General features: G+C 48.5%; 1 protein-coding gene across 2 annotated transcripts in view; it reads left to right on the top strand.

Annotated features, from left to right (window-relative positions):
* The window catches only part of CFAP65 (cilia and flagella associated protein 65), a 42,334-nt gene that overhangs the window by 9,872 nt on the left and 19,898 nt on the right, over window positions 1-12,564 (top strand). For both annotated transcript variants that reach the window (XM_072122336.1, XM_072122335.1), the window contains exons 9-19: window positions 54-319; window positions 401-601; window positions 1,151-1,501; window positions 1,886-2,023; window positions 2,098-2,343; window positions 2,880-3,104; window positions 3,403-3,555; window positions 3,636-3,801; window positions 4,614-4,742; window positions 5,132-5,357; window positions 5,447-5,575. In XM_072122336.1, the coding sequence (XP_071978437.1) occupies window positions 54-319; window positions 401-601; window positions 1,151-1,501; window positions 1,886-2,023; window positions 2,098-2,343; window positions 2,880-3,104; window positions 3,403-3,555; window positions 3,636-3,801; window positions 4,614-4,742; window positions 5,132-5,357; window positions 5,447-5,575 (2,230 nt within the window). The remainder of the gene's footprint in view (window positions 1-53; window positions 320-400; window positions 602-1,150; window positions 1,502-1,885; window positions 2,024-2,097; window positions 2,344-2,879; window positions 3,105-3,402; window positions 3,556-3,635; window positions 3,802-4,613; window positions 4,743-5,131; window positions 5,358-5,446; window positions 5,576-12,564) is intronic.

Raw genomic sequence — 12,564 nt, 5'->3', positions numbered from 1 at the left:
CACCAATGAAAGTGGTCACTTACTTGCTTTATGTTTAAATCCTTATTTTGCAGGGCCCTGTGTTTCCCTCCAGGCGTCTTTAGTGAATTTTGGTTTATTGCAATTGGGGGAGAAGATTCTTCGAACCCTAGAAATTACCAACACCTCAGATGTGCCTGCAGTCTACCAGTTTGACATTGACAATACTGAAAGCGTTTTCTTCTTTGACCTCCCTTATGGAAATCTAAGACCCATGGAGACTCGGAGCATAAAGATCACCTTCTCTCCAATGCACCCAATCCCACATTACCGGAGGGTCGCTTGTCTGATCCATCACCAGGTATCTCCATAACAACAAATAATAACAGGCTGTAAGGACGTGTATTCAAGGATGTTTAAAGATGACTTCTTCTTTGTCTAGGATCCTGTTTTTGTGGACTTGATTGGCACCTGTCACTCGGATATGGAAAAACCTGCCATTGTTCTTCCAAAGCATCTGTCTAATTACAGAACTAATATGGCACGTGGTCTGTCTGTCTACTCCCCTGACATTCTGGACTCCATGCTGGAGAGCGGAAAGCTCAGCACAGACGACACTGGAGCACTCACTGTCATTGATCAGGTTACATTTACTGTAGAGGTGTTTCATTAAAGGTGTATTCTGACATACATTGATTTGATATGAATGTGTCAAGTCAGCTGTCGTATTATTACAGGAAAATAAACCCATAGAACGAGGCAGTGTGACTTTGGAAATCTTTTTATATTTGTTATCCATGGCCTTCTTCCTTCTAAAAATCTACTTTTTTAATTAAGCTAAAGAGCCAGAAGGGCTCTGGGGAGGTTACCAGAGCCCTTTCATGTTGTAGCTTCACAGGCTAGAATCACAGCACATCTCCTCCTAGAATCTTATATTCAGCACACAATGGGAGGGGGATATGCTCCTACACAGTGTAACTGCCTGTGAAGCTGCAGCTCAGAGGGGCAATATCCCCCAGAGCCCTACTTGATCATTAGTATAATTTTAACAGTTTTAGAATGAACAAATATAAGAGGATTACTACAGTCCCCATGCCTGGAGCTATGAGTATTGTCCCTGCTTGGTTTTGATGGCAGATTTCCTTTAATATTTGTATTTTACACCTAATCTGCTATTTTTTTTTTGTTCCAGGGTGATGGTAAACTGTCTCCTGCCCCCAGTGATGCCACCTCCGAATTCTTCAAGGATGAATTCAGCTCTGAAACCTCCAAGCCAATATCCCATATCACAATGAGCACCCGAAACTTTGACTTTGGCCGATGTCAGTGCAACTCCCAAGAACCTCTTCCACTCTCTCTGACCAATCACACGAGGGGTAAAGTAACCGTCATCTGGACCTGCAAACCAAACAGTTCTTTCCAGATCACCCCCGAGCGCACTGAGATTCCACCCCTCAAGTCCATGGCTTTTAGGGTGGTCTTCAAGCCAGCTCAGATAGACACTTTGTACGCCTCAGAATTGGAGGGGTTCGTCTTTTATAAGGTAAGAATTAGAGAATTATAAACGTTTGATCAGCGATAAAATGTGTACATTTTAAACACATATACGTTTTGGCATTCCCCTTGCCCTGTGAAATTTTATACCCTAAAATTGTGCAATTGGAAAAGACAACTCCTCTGAAATCATCCTCGTGCTGCAAAAAAAAACTTTTAGGCTGTGGATTTGAATTGCAGATGACAACTTTTTCAATCTAAAGTTTTGACCCCTCGTCCCACCACAGGCGAATTACAGTTAAAAGCCATTGCAGAACCGAGCAACTGTGTGTCAGGACCGGCTGAAAATCTGATATATATGATGTGGTGAATTATATTTGACGCATATTGGTATAAAATAGGATTAAGCATGATGTCAATCTTTGGCCTGCAGGTTCTGCGTGATTATCGCAATGTGAAGGAGATCACAATTTGTCCACCATGGTGCATTACACTTCGGGCGAGGGGCCACACTTTCGCACTAGGACAAGAACATTTTGTACCCAGGTGTAATCTAGATTCTCAAAGGATGGTAAGAAATGTAAAGGTAAGGTTTATTAGTATAATTTAAAGAACCAAGATTCAGATTCTGTCCATTTGTTGCAGGTTTTTCCTCCAGTTGCACAAGATAGTCACACACATCGTAGTCTACTGCTGCAGAATACAGGACATACTATAATGACCTTTGTGGTGGATGAGAAGAGCTGCCCTGGTGTCCAAGTGAATCCCAGTTCTGGTCATGTAGACCCTGGATCCCATCAGATTTTATTGCTGAGGACCAGTCCAAGTGAAGGTGGACTAACAAAACACACTGTGCCGCTGCAGCTGAATGACAGCCCCGACTATACTCAGGTGAGTGCTCACTTCATTGATCACTGACAGACTCCTTTCATGCACCATACTCACTTGCTAAAATGGCCTCATCACCATAATGCTGCATTCCCACATAGCGCTTATTTTGTACATTTTGAAACACGATGCAACAGCTGAGGATATTTTTGAAAAATACATTGTGTTAATATACAAAACGCAATGTTAACTCAGTGCATTTATGTTCAGTTAACATTTACTTAACAAAGTTTTGTTATTACATTGTTTTTTACTTACATGTTCTAGGATCTGTAGATGTCCCACAGACTGTATCTTATATACTTTGCAGTAGTTACAGATTCCTCATTATACCATCAAAGCAGATTGAAGCAGGAGGTAGAGGGCCCTTCACCGGCCCTTGGTAGTCTTTGTGCACCTGAAGTGGTTTTATTCAGCTGCAGATATTTTGTTTGTATCTGCTTGTACTTGATGATTTTTTTGCTAGTCCGTTGTACGCATCCAGCTGCTTCTTTGTTTGTTCAGATTCCTCATTATGTGTATCAAATTTAATTCTGCAGGAAATTGCCTTGTTCTCGCGAGCTGAAACCACACAACTTTTTCTAGAGGAAGAAGGAAAACTTTACTTTAAACCAACTTGCGTAGGAACTCAATCCGAGCGCTCATACGCCATAAGGAACTTGTCCAGAGTCCCGATACACTTTGAGTGGAGGATCCAGCAAGAACACCTGCAACACGTTTCAGTTACTCCCAGATCAGGGATCATCAAACCAAATGAAATCTTGGTAAGTACATGACATGTAGGGCCAACAATAGCATAATGTCAGCAGAGGATACTGTTTAATGGTTGCATACACATTTGATGAAAGTTGGTCTAACCTGCCATGCTCCATGGGGTTGTCCTGACTCTCTCACAAATATGGAGGAAAGTAATGATCAGGCATGTTGCCTCTCAACCTTCCAGAGCCCCTCCTGGGTGGTAAGTTAAGCCAGTTTCCCCTTGTGCAAGGAGGGGGTTGCTGGATGGCAGCAGCACCTCCTGTTGTGTGAACTCTGCTTGCATATTTTTGTTTTGTCTGTCAGGCACAGACGTGGTCATTTGTGCCACAGGAAGAAAAAATCTACTTTGTTAAAGCCACTGTGCTTTCATGGCTGACTGGTCAAAGCCCAAAGCAGAACCCAAAAAATCGCTTTATCCTGCGAATCACTGGCGAGGGCTGCAGAGGGTGGTTATCAGTAAGTAATGCATAAAGTCCTGTTCTGTGTTTCAATGTCATATTTCCCACCAAATATATCTATCACCATTTCTTCTATAGACAGATCAGGAATCAATCGACCTGGGTAATGTTTTGGTTGGAAGTTTTCAGTCATTTGATTTGCTTTTATCAAACGATGGGGATTGCACCCTGGAGTATAGACTCAGAGCTAAACAGGAGGCTTCTGGGCCGTGTGACCCTGATGACATCATCAACGACCCTGCGGGTAAGTAATGCTCGGACATGATAAACACAAATGTGACACATGACCTCACGTTAATAAAGCCTTTCAGCTTGGATTACTAGGACGAAGCCTAGTGAACAGTGTTGACTTAAGGCTGCATTCACATGTTCCGGTTGGATTGCTTTTCTAAAAGCAGTCCAACCGGAATGGGGGGGGCATTGACCCAATGGCATACGTGTTTTAAGTAAAACGCATCTGATCGATAGCAAGACCCATATGCTTTGCATGTAAACAATACAAAACACATGGTGGTCCACACCAATTGCATGTGTTTCACCAAGCCCCTCTCCATTCCAATTGGAATTTGTGTATGCAGCCTCAAAAGGTTCTCCCAATTAAAGGTTATCCTATGGCACACACATGCATTAAATGCAATACCTTTTAGTGAATCAGTGCCCATGCCCATAATTTTAAAGAGAACCTGCCACCAGGAATGTCATTATTAGCTGGTGACAGGTTCTTTTGCTATGCTGATTTAAAAAAAGGCCTTTATCAGCATTCTGAATACTGCTAGCAATTAATAAAACTTTATTTTACATTAGCTGGTTCCCTGCCAGCAGCTTGTTGTGAGTCCCGGGGTAGAAGGGTCAGCTCCCTCCACCCCTTTTCCTGTCGTATGCATTTAGCAGGCAGGTGAGGGTGGGTGATGGTGTGAAGGAGAGGAAATATGTATGAGGAGACAGATACTTAAGCACACAGGCTGACACATTTCTGCCCCTCTTTTTGTGTAGTGTAGCCAAGCTTATACCTCTGACTAGCCAACCTTAAACTAAATCCTATCTATCTTTATTTAGCTCTGGAGTTCGAACATGAGAGGGGCTTCCTGCCAGCACGTACCAAACTAAGGATCAGAGTGACCGCCAGACCTGCCCGTCGCGTCTCCTACATTTGGACCATCAGCTACTGCATCCTTTCTCCTAAAGGTGCGTTTATTTCTATGTATCCTTACTGTTCTATAGCAAGGTAGCAGTAAAGATAGAAGCCAGGCAATTGTCCAGTAGATTCAGCATCCATACACTTCTATTTGACAGATCATTAAAAAAAAGTACATTTTCCATGGAGATCTAAATCCAGATATTGCTGCTTACTTGTTGCTCATTCAGCTGCTCTATCAAAAGTGAATGGAAGTCAAGGCCAGAGCTTCCGGCCTCCACATCAACATGGAGCCAAGTGCATGTTCTAAATTGCAATACCTCACATGCCCTGTGAACAGATGTGGCAGTATGTTTGAAAGCATGTAGCTTACCTGCTCAATGTAAGCTTATATGGATGTTAGTCAGAATTTTTATAACTATTTATAACCATTTTGCAGCTCTGGATCCTGCAGTTGCCATCAGTGAGGAGCAGTTTCTATGCACAGTGACAGCACAAGGGGTATACCCAAGTTTTTCTGTGGTGGATGCGTGTCCGTCAGGCTGCGCCAGTTCCCTAAGCAAGACCCAGCTCTGGAAACTCTTTTCTCTGGAAAGATTAAACTCCTGTCTACAAAGTGACCCAACACCAGGGGAGCTGATATACAGGGTGCCCACACGTCACAGGTACCACCAGTCTGACCCTGGGGCATAATAGTTGAAATTATTTATCCTACAGAAGGTGATATAAAGGACTTTTCTTTCTTTTCACACAGCATCCGCAGATGTCCCTCTGTGAATACTCCAGTCCTCTTGGATTTCAACTTTGGAGCTGCACCAATAGGGTCAGAGCCTTTTATGTCACTACTTCTCTTGGAGAATAAAGGGGTACTACCTGTAAGCTGGTAAGTGTGTAATGAGGCTGGGACAAGCTGTGGCCTAAATAATTGGCACCTTCTGTGCCTCCCTGTTATGTGGTCCAGGTCAAATGAGCACAACATTAGATATATTTATTAGACCAGACACCTTATATTATTGCTTAATGCTCCAGTCTTAAAGGACATCTACCACCGGGTCATGAATTGTAAACCTAAAACACAGACATGCAGTTTTGTGCCCCCTCTTGCAGGATTTGCTCTCCGTTTAGCTTCATATGCCCTTGTTTTTAAGAAAAAAAAGGCTTCAAATTTATGTAAATTAACATGAGGGGCTGCAGGCTCCATCAACACCTATGGAGACTGAAGCCCCTCAAGCTAATTTGCATGATTTTAAAAGCCTTTTTTTGTAAAACGCAGTGCAAAAAAAAGCTAAAAGAAGAGTAGAAGTTGCCAGAGGGGGCACATACCAGTATGTCAGTGTGCCTGGTTTACAATCCTCAATCCTGGTGATAGATATCCTTTAATGCTCACATGCCATTGCAGGCACTTTTTCTTGTGGGCAAGAGTCTGGAGCAGCAAAGGCACTCTGACCGCTTTGTAACTACACCTCCCCATACACAGGGAGCTGCCATGTCCTGTGTGTCCTGACATGTTTCTATCATAGCCAGCAGTGGTCAGGGGTCAGCATGGGGGCTCTGACCCCTCTGTGACTACAACCCCATACACAGCGAGCTGCCATGTCCTGTGTGTCCTGACATGTTTCTATCATAGCCAGCAGTGGTCAGGGGTCAGCATGGGTGCTCTGACCTCTCTGTGACTACACCCCCCATACGCAGCGAGATGCCATGTCCTGTGTGTCCTGACATGTTTCTATCATAGCCAGCAGTGGTCAGGGTCAGCATGGGCGCTCTGACCCCTCTGTGACTACACCCCCCATACACAGCGAGCTGCCATGTCCTGTGTGTCCTGACACCTTTCTATCATAGCCAGCAGTGGTCAGGGGTCAGCATGGGCGCTCTGACCCCTCTGTGACTACACCCCCATACACAGCGAGCTGCCATGTCCTGTGTGTCCTGACACCTTTCTATCATAGCCAGCAGTGGTCAGGGGTCAGCATGGGCGCTCTGACCCCTCTGTGACTACAACCCCATACACAGCGAGCTGCCATGTCCTGTGTGTCCTGACACCTTTCTATCATAGCCAGCAGTGGTCAGGGGTCAGCATGGGTGCTCTGACCCCTCTGTGACTACACCCCCATACACAGCGAGCTGCCATGTCCTGTGTCCTGACACCTTTCTATCATAGCCAGCAGTGGTCAGGGGTCAGCATGGGCGCTCTGACCCCTCTGTGACTACACCCCCCATACACAGCGAGCTGCCATCTCCTGTGTGTCCTGACACCTTTCTATCATAGCCAGCAGTGGTCAGGGGTCAGCATGGGCGCTCTGACCCCTCTGTGACTACACCCCCATACACAGCGAGCTGCCATGTCCTGTGTGTCCTGACACCTTTCTATCATAGCCAGCAGTGGTCAGGGGTCAGCATGGGTGCTCTGACCCCTCTGTGACTACATCCCCCATACACAGCGAGCTGCCATGTCCTGTGTGTCCTGACACCTTTCTATCATAGCCGGCAGTGGTCAGGGGTCAGCATGGGCGCTCTGACCCCTCTGTGACTACATCCCCCATACACAGCGAGCTGCCATGTCCTGTGTGTCCTGACACCTTTCTATCATAGCCAGCAGTGGTCAGGGGTCAGCATGGGCGCTCTGACCCCTCTGTGACTACACCCCCCATACACAGCGAGCTGCCATGTCCTGTGTGTCCTGACACCTTTCTATCATAGCCAGCAGTGGTCAGGGGTCAGCATGGGCGCTCTGACCTCTCTGTGACTACACCCCCCATACACAGCGAGCTGCCATGTCCTGTGTGTCCTGACACCTTTCTATCATAGCCAGCAGTGGTCAGGGGTCAGCATGGGGGCTCTGACCCCTCTGTGACTACACCCCCCATACACAGCGAGCTGCCATGTCCTGTGTGTCCTGACACCTTTCTATCATAGCCAGCAGTGGTCAGGGGTCAGCATGGGCGTTCTGACCCCTGTGTGACTACACCCCCAATACACAGTGAGCTGCCATGTCCTGTGTGTCCTGACACCTTTCTATCATAGCCAGCAGTGGTCAGGGGTCAGCATGGGCGCTATGACCCCTCTGTGACTACACCCCCCATACACAGCAAGCTGCCATGTCCTGTGTGTCCTGACACCTTTCTATCATAGCCAGCAGTGGTCAGGGGTCAGCATGGGCGCTCTGACCCCTCTGTGACTACACCCCCCCATACACAGCGAGCTGCCATGTCCTGTGTGTCCTGACACCTTTCTATCATAGCCAGCAGTGGTCAGGGGTCAGCATGGGCGCTCTGACCCCTCTGTGACTACACCCCCCATACACAGCGAGCTGCCATGTCCTGTGTGTCCTGACACCTTTCTATCATAGCCAGCAGTGGTCAGGGGTCAGCATGGGCGCTCTGACCCCTCTGTGACTACACCCCCCCCCCCCATACACAGGGAGCTGCCATGTCCTGTGTGTCCTGACACCTTTCTATCATAGCCAGCAGTGGTCAGGGGTCAGCATGGGCGTTCTGACCGCTCTGTGACTACATCCCCCATACACAGCGAGCTGCCATGTCCTGTGTGTCCTGACACCTTTTCTATCATAGCCAGCAGTGGTCAGGGGTCAGCATGGGCGCTCTGACCCCTCTGTGACTACACCCCCCATACACAGCGAGCGGCCATGTCCTGTGTGTGCTGACACCTTTCTATCATAGCCAGCAGGGGTCAGCATGGGCGCTCTGACCCCTCTGTGACTACACCCCCCATACACAGCAAGCTGCCATGTCCTGTGTGTCCTGACACCTTTCTATCATAGCCAGCAGTGGTCAGGGGACAGCATGGGTGCTCTGACCCCTCTGTGACTACACCCCCCATACACAGTGAGCTGCCATGTCCTGTGTCCTGACACCTTTCTATCATAGCCAGCAGTGGTCAGGGGTCAGCATGGGCGCTCTGACCCCTCTGTGACTACACCCCCCCATACTCAGCGAGCTGCCATGTCCTGTGTGTCCTGACACCTTTCTATCATAGCCAGCAGTGGTCAGGGGTCAGCATGGGCGCTCTGACCCCTCTGTGACTACACCCCCCCCCCCATACACAGGGAGCTGCCATGTCCTGTGTGTCCTGACACCTTTCTATCATAGCCAGCAGTGGTCAGGGGTCAGCATGGGCGTTCTGACCGCTCTGTGACTACACCCCCATACACAGCGAGCTGCCATGTCCTGTGTGTCCTGACACCTTTCTATCATAGCCGGCAGTGGTCAGGGGTCAGCATGGGCGCTCTGACCCCTCTGTGACTACACCCCCCATACACAGCGAGCTGCCATGTCCTGTGTGTCCTGACACCTTTCTATCATAGCCAGCAGTGGTCAGGGGTCAGCATGGGCGCTCTGACCTCTCTGTGACTACACCCCCCATACACAGCGAGCTGCCATGTCCTGTGTGTCCTGACACCTTTCTATCATAACCAGCAGTGGTCAGGGGTCAGCATGGGTGCTCTGACCCCTCTGTGACTACACCCCCATACACAGCGAGCTGCCATGTCCTGTGTGTCCTGACACCTTTCTATCATAGCCAGCAGGGGTCAGCATGGGCGCTCTGACCCCTCTGTGACTACACCCCCCATACACAGCGAGCTGCCATGTCCTGTGTGTCCTGACACCTTTCTATCATAGCCAGCAGTGGTCAGGGGTCAGCATGGGCGCTCTGACCCCTCTGTGACTACACCCCCCATACACAGCGAGCTGCCATGTCCTGTGTGTCCTGACACCTTTCTATCATAGCCAGCAGTGGTCAGGGGTTAGCATGGGCGCTCTGACCCCTCTGTGACTACACCCCCCATACACAACGAGCTGCCATGTTCTGTGTGTCCTGACATGTTTCTATCATAGCCAGCAGTGGTCAGGGGTCAGCATGGGCGCTCTGACCCCTCTGTGACTACACCCCCCATACACAGCGAGCTGCCATGTCCTGTGTGTCCTGACACCTTTCTATCATAGCCAGCAGTGGTCAGGGGTCAGCATGGGTGCTCTGACCCCTCTGTGACTACACCCCCCATACACAGCGAGCTGCCATGTCCTGTGTGTCCTGACACCTTTCTATCATAGCCAGCAGGGGTCAGCATGGGTGCTCTGACCTCCCTGTGACTACACCCCCCATACACAGTGAGCTGCCATGTCCTGTGTGTCCTGACACCTTTCTATCATAGCCAGCAGTGGTCAGGGGTCAGCATGGGCACTCTGACACCTCTGTGACTACACCCCCATACACAGCGAGCTGCCATGTCCTGTGTGTCCTGACACCTTTCTATCATAGCCAGCAGTGGTCAGGGGTCAGCATGGGCGCTCTGACCCCTCTGTGACTACACCCCCCCATACACAGCGAGCTGCCATGTCCTGTGTGTCCTGACACCTTTCTATCATAGCCAGCAGTGGTCAGGGGTAAGCATGGGTGCTCTGACCCCTCTGTGACTACATCCCCCATACACAGCGAGCTGCCATGTCCTGTGTGTCCTGACACCTTTCTATCATAGCCAGCAGTGGTCAGGGGTCCGCATGGGCGCTCTGACTCCTCTGTGACTACACCCCCCATACACAGCGAGCTGCCATGTCCTGTGTGTCCTGACACCTTTCTATCATAGCCAGCAGTGGTCAGGGGTCAGCATGGGCGCTCTGACCCCTCTGTGACTACATCCCCCATACACAGCAAGCTGCCATGTCCTGTGTGTCCTGACACCTTTCTATCATAGCCAGCAGTGGTCAGGGGTCAGCATGGGCGCTCTGACCCCTCTGTGACTACATCCCCATACACAGCGAGCTGCCATGTCCTGTGTGTCCTGACACCTTTCTATCATAGCCAGCAGTGGTCAGGGGTCAGCATGAGCGCTCTGACCCCTCTGTGACTACACCCCCCATACACAGTGAGCTGCCATGTCCTGTGTCCTGACACCTTTCTATCATAGCCAGCAGTAGTCAGGGGTCAGCATGGGCGCTCTGACTCCTCTGTGACTACACCCCCCATACACAGCGAGCTGCCATGTCCTGTGTGTCCTGACACCTTTCTATCATAGCCAGCAGTGGTCAGGGGTCAGCATGGGCGCTCTGACCCCTCTGTGACTACATCCCCCATACACAGCGAGCTGCCATGTCCTGTGTGTCCTGACACCTTTCTATCATAGCCAGCAGTGGTCAGGGGTCAGCATGGGCGCTCTGACCCCTCTGTGACTACATCCCCCATACACAGCAAGCTGTCATGTCCTGTGTGTCCTGACACCTTTCTATCATAGCCAGCAGTGGTCAGGGGTCAGCATGGGCGCTCTGACCCCTCTGTGACTACACCCCCCATACACAGTGAGCTGCCATGTCCTGTGTCCTGACACCTTTCTATCATAGCCAGCAGTGGTCAGGGGTCAGCATGGGCGCTCTGATTCCTCTGTGACTACACCCCCCATACACAGCGAGCTGCCATGTCCTGTGTGTCCTGACACCTTTCTATCATAGCCAGCAGTGGTCAGGGGTCAGCATGGGCGCTCTGACCCCTCTGTGACTACACCCCCCATACACAGTGAGCTGCCATGTCCTGTGTGTCCTGACACCTTTCTATCATAGCCAGCAATGGTCAGGGGTCAGCATGGTCGCTCTGACCTCTCTGTGACTACACCCCCATACACAGCGAGCTGCCATGTCCTGTGTCCTGACACCTTTCTATCATAGCCAGCAGTGGTCAGGGGTCAGCATGGGCGCTCTGACCCCTCTGTGACTACACCCCCCATACACAGTGAGCTGCCATGTCCTGTGTCCTGACACCTTTCTATCATAGCCAGCAGTGGTCAGGGGTCAGCATGGGCGCTCTGACCCCTCTGTGACTACATCCCCCATACACAGCAAGCTGCCATGTCCTGTGTGTCCTGACACCTTTCTATCATAGCCAGCAGTGGTCAGGGGTCAGCATGGGCGCTCTGACCCCTCTGTGACTACACCCCCCATACACAGCAAGCTGCCATGTCCTGTGTGTCCTGACACCTTTCTATCATATACAGTGGGTTTAGTGGCACTTATTGATCTCTGTCACACCGACTTGGGTGCAACCACAAAGGGTCTTAACACCAAAAAGAGCCCCAATAAGAAAATTCGAAAAAGTTTTTTGTGTATGTGGGCACGCTCAAAAACGGTTTCGGAAGTGAATCACAATATTTAATACCACATTCAAAGTATAAATAAAATAGATAAAAACATTCACAATGGTCTTGATATAATAACAGATGGTTTAAATTTCTACATGTACTGGAATTTGATTATTACTCGATAGCTCTGACAAATATGAAGTGTGTATACACTTATGTGTTTACTGTAAACTTATGTGTTTACTGTAGACTAATGTGTTCACTGTAAACTTTTGTGTTTACTGTAAACTTCTGTGTCCACTGTAAACTTCTGTGTCCACTGTAAACTTCTGTGTCCACTGTAAACTTCTGTGTCCACTGTAAACTTATGTGTTTACTGTAAACTTATGTGTTTACTGTAAACTTGTGTGTCTACTGTAAACTTGTGTGTCTACTGTAAACTTATGTGTCTACTGTAAACTTATGTGTTTACTGCAAACTTATGTGCCCACTGTAAACTTATGTGTTTACTGTAAACTTATGTGTTTACTGTAAATATCAGATAAAACAACGTTACACAAAAATCAATTGAACTTGCATGCATGAAAAAATATTAAAATGTCCAAAAAATTGTCAATCCTAAGAAAAACAGAAGACAAAAGACAAAAAACAATAAATGTCCAAAGTTGTGGGTCCTAAAAAGTAAAAAGTAAAAAGTAAAAAGTGAAAGTCCAGAATCAAAAACGGAATTCAGCTTTGTATAGTAGATTGATATCCAGGAGGTTTTGCTATTTAAACAGGATGCA

Source organism: Engystomops pustulosus, chromosome 8 (genome assembly GCF_040894005.1).
Source record: "Engystomops pustulosus chromosome 8, aEngPut4.maternal, whole genome shotgun sequence".
Taxonomy (NCBI): Eukaryota; Metazoa; Chordata; class Amphibia; order Anura; family Leptodactylidae; genus Engystomops; species Engystomops pustulosus.
The sequence above is the reverse complement of the archived record's forward strand: the minus strand, read 5'-3'. Positions and strand labels throughout refer to the sequence as shown.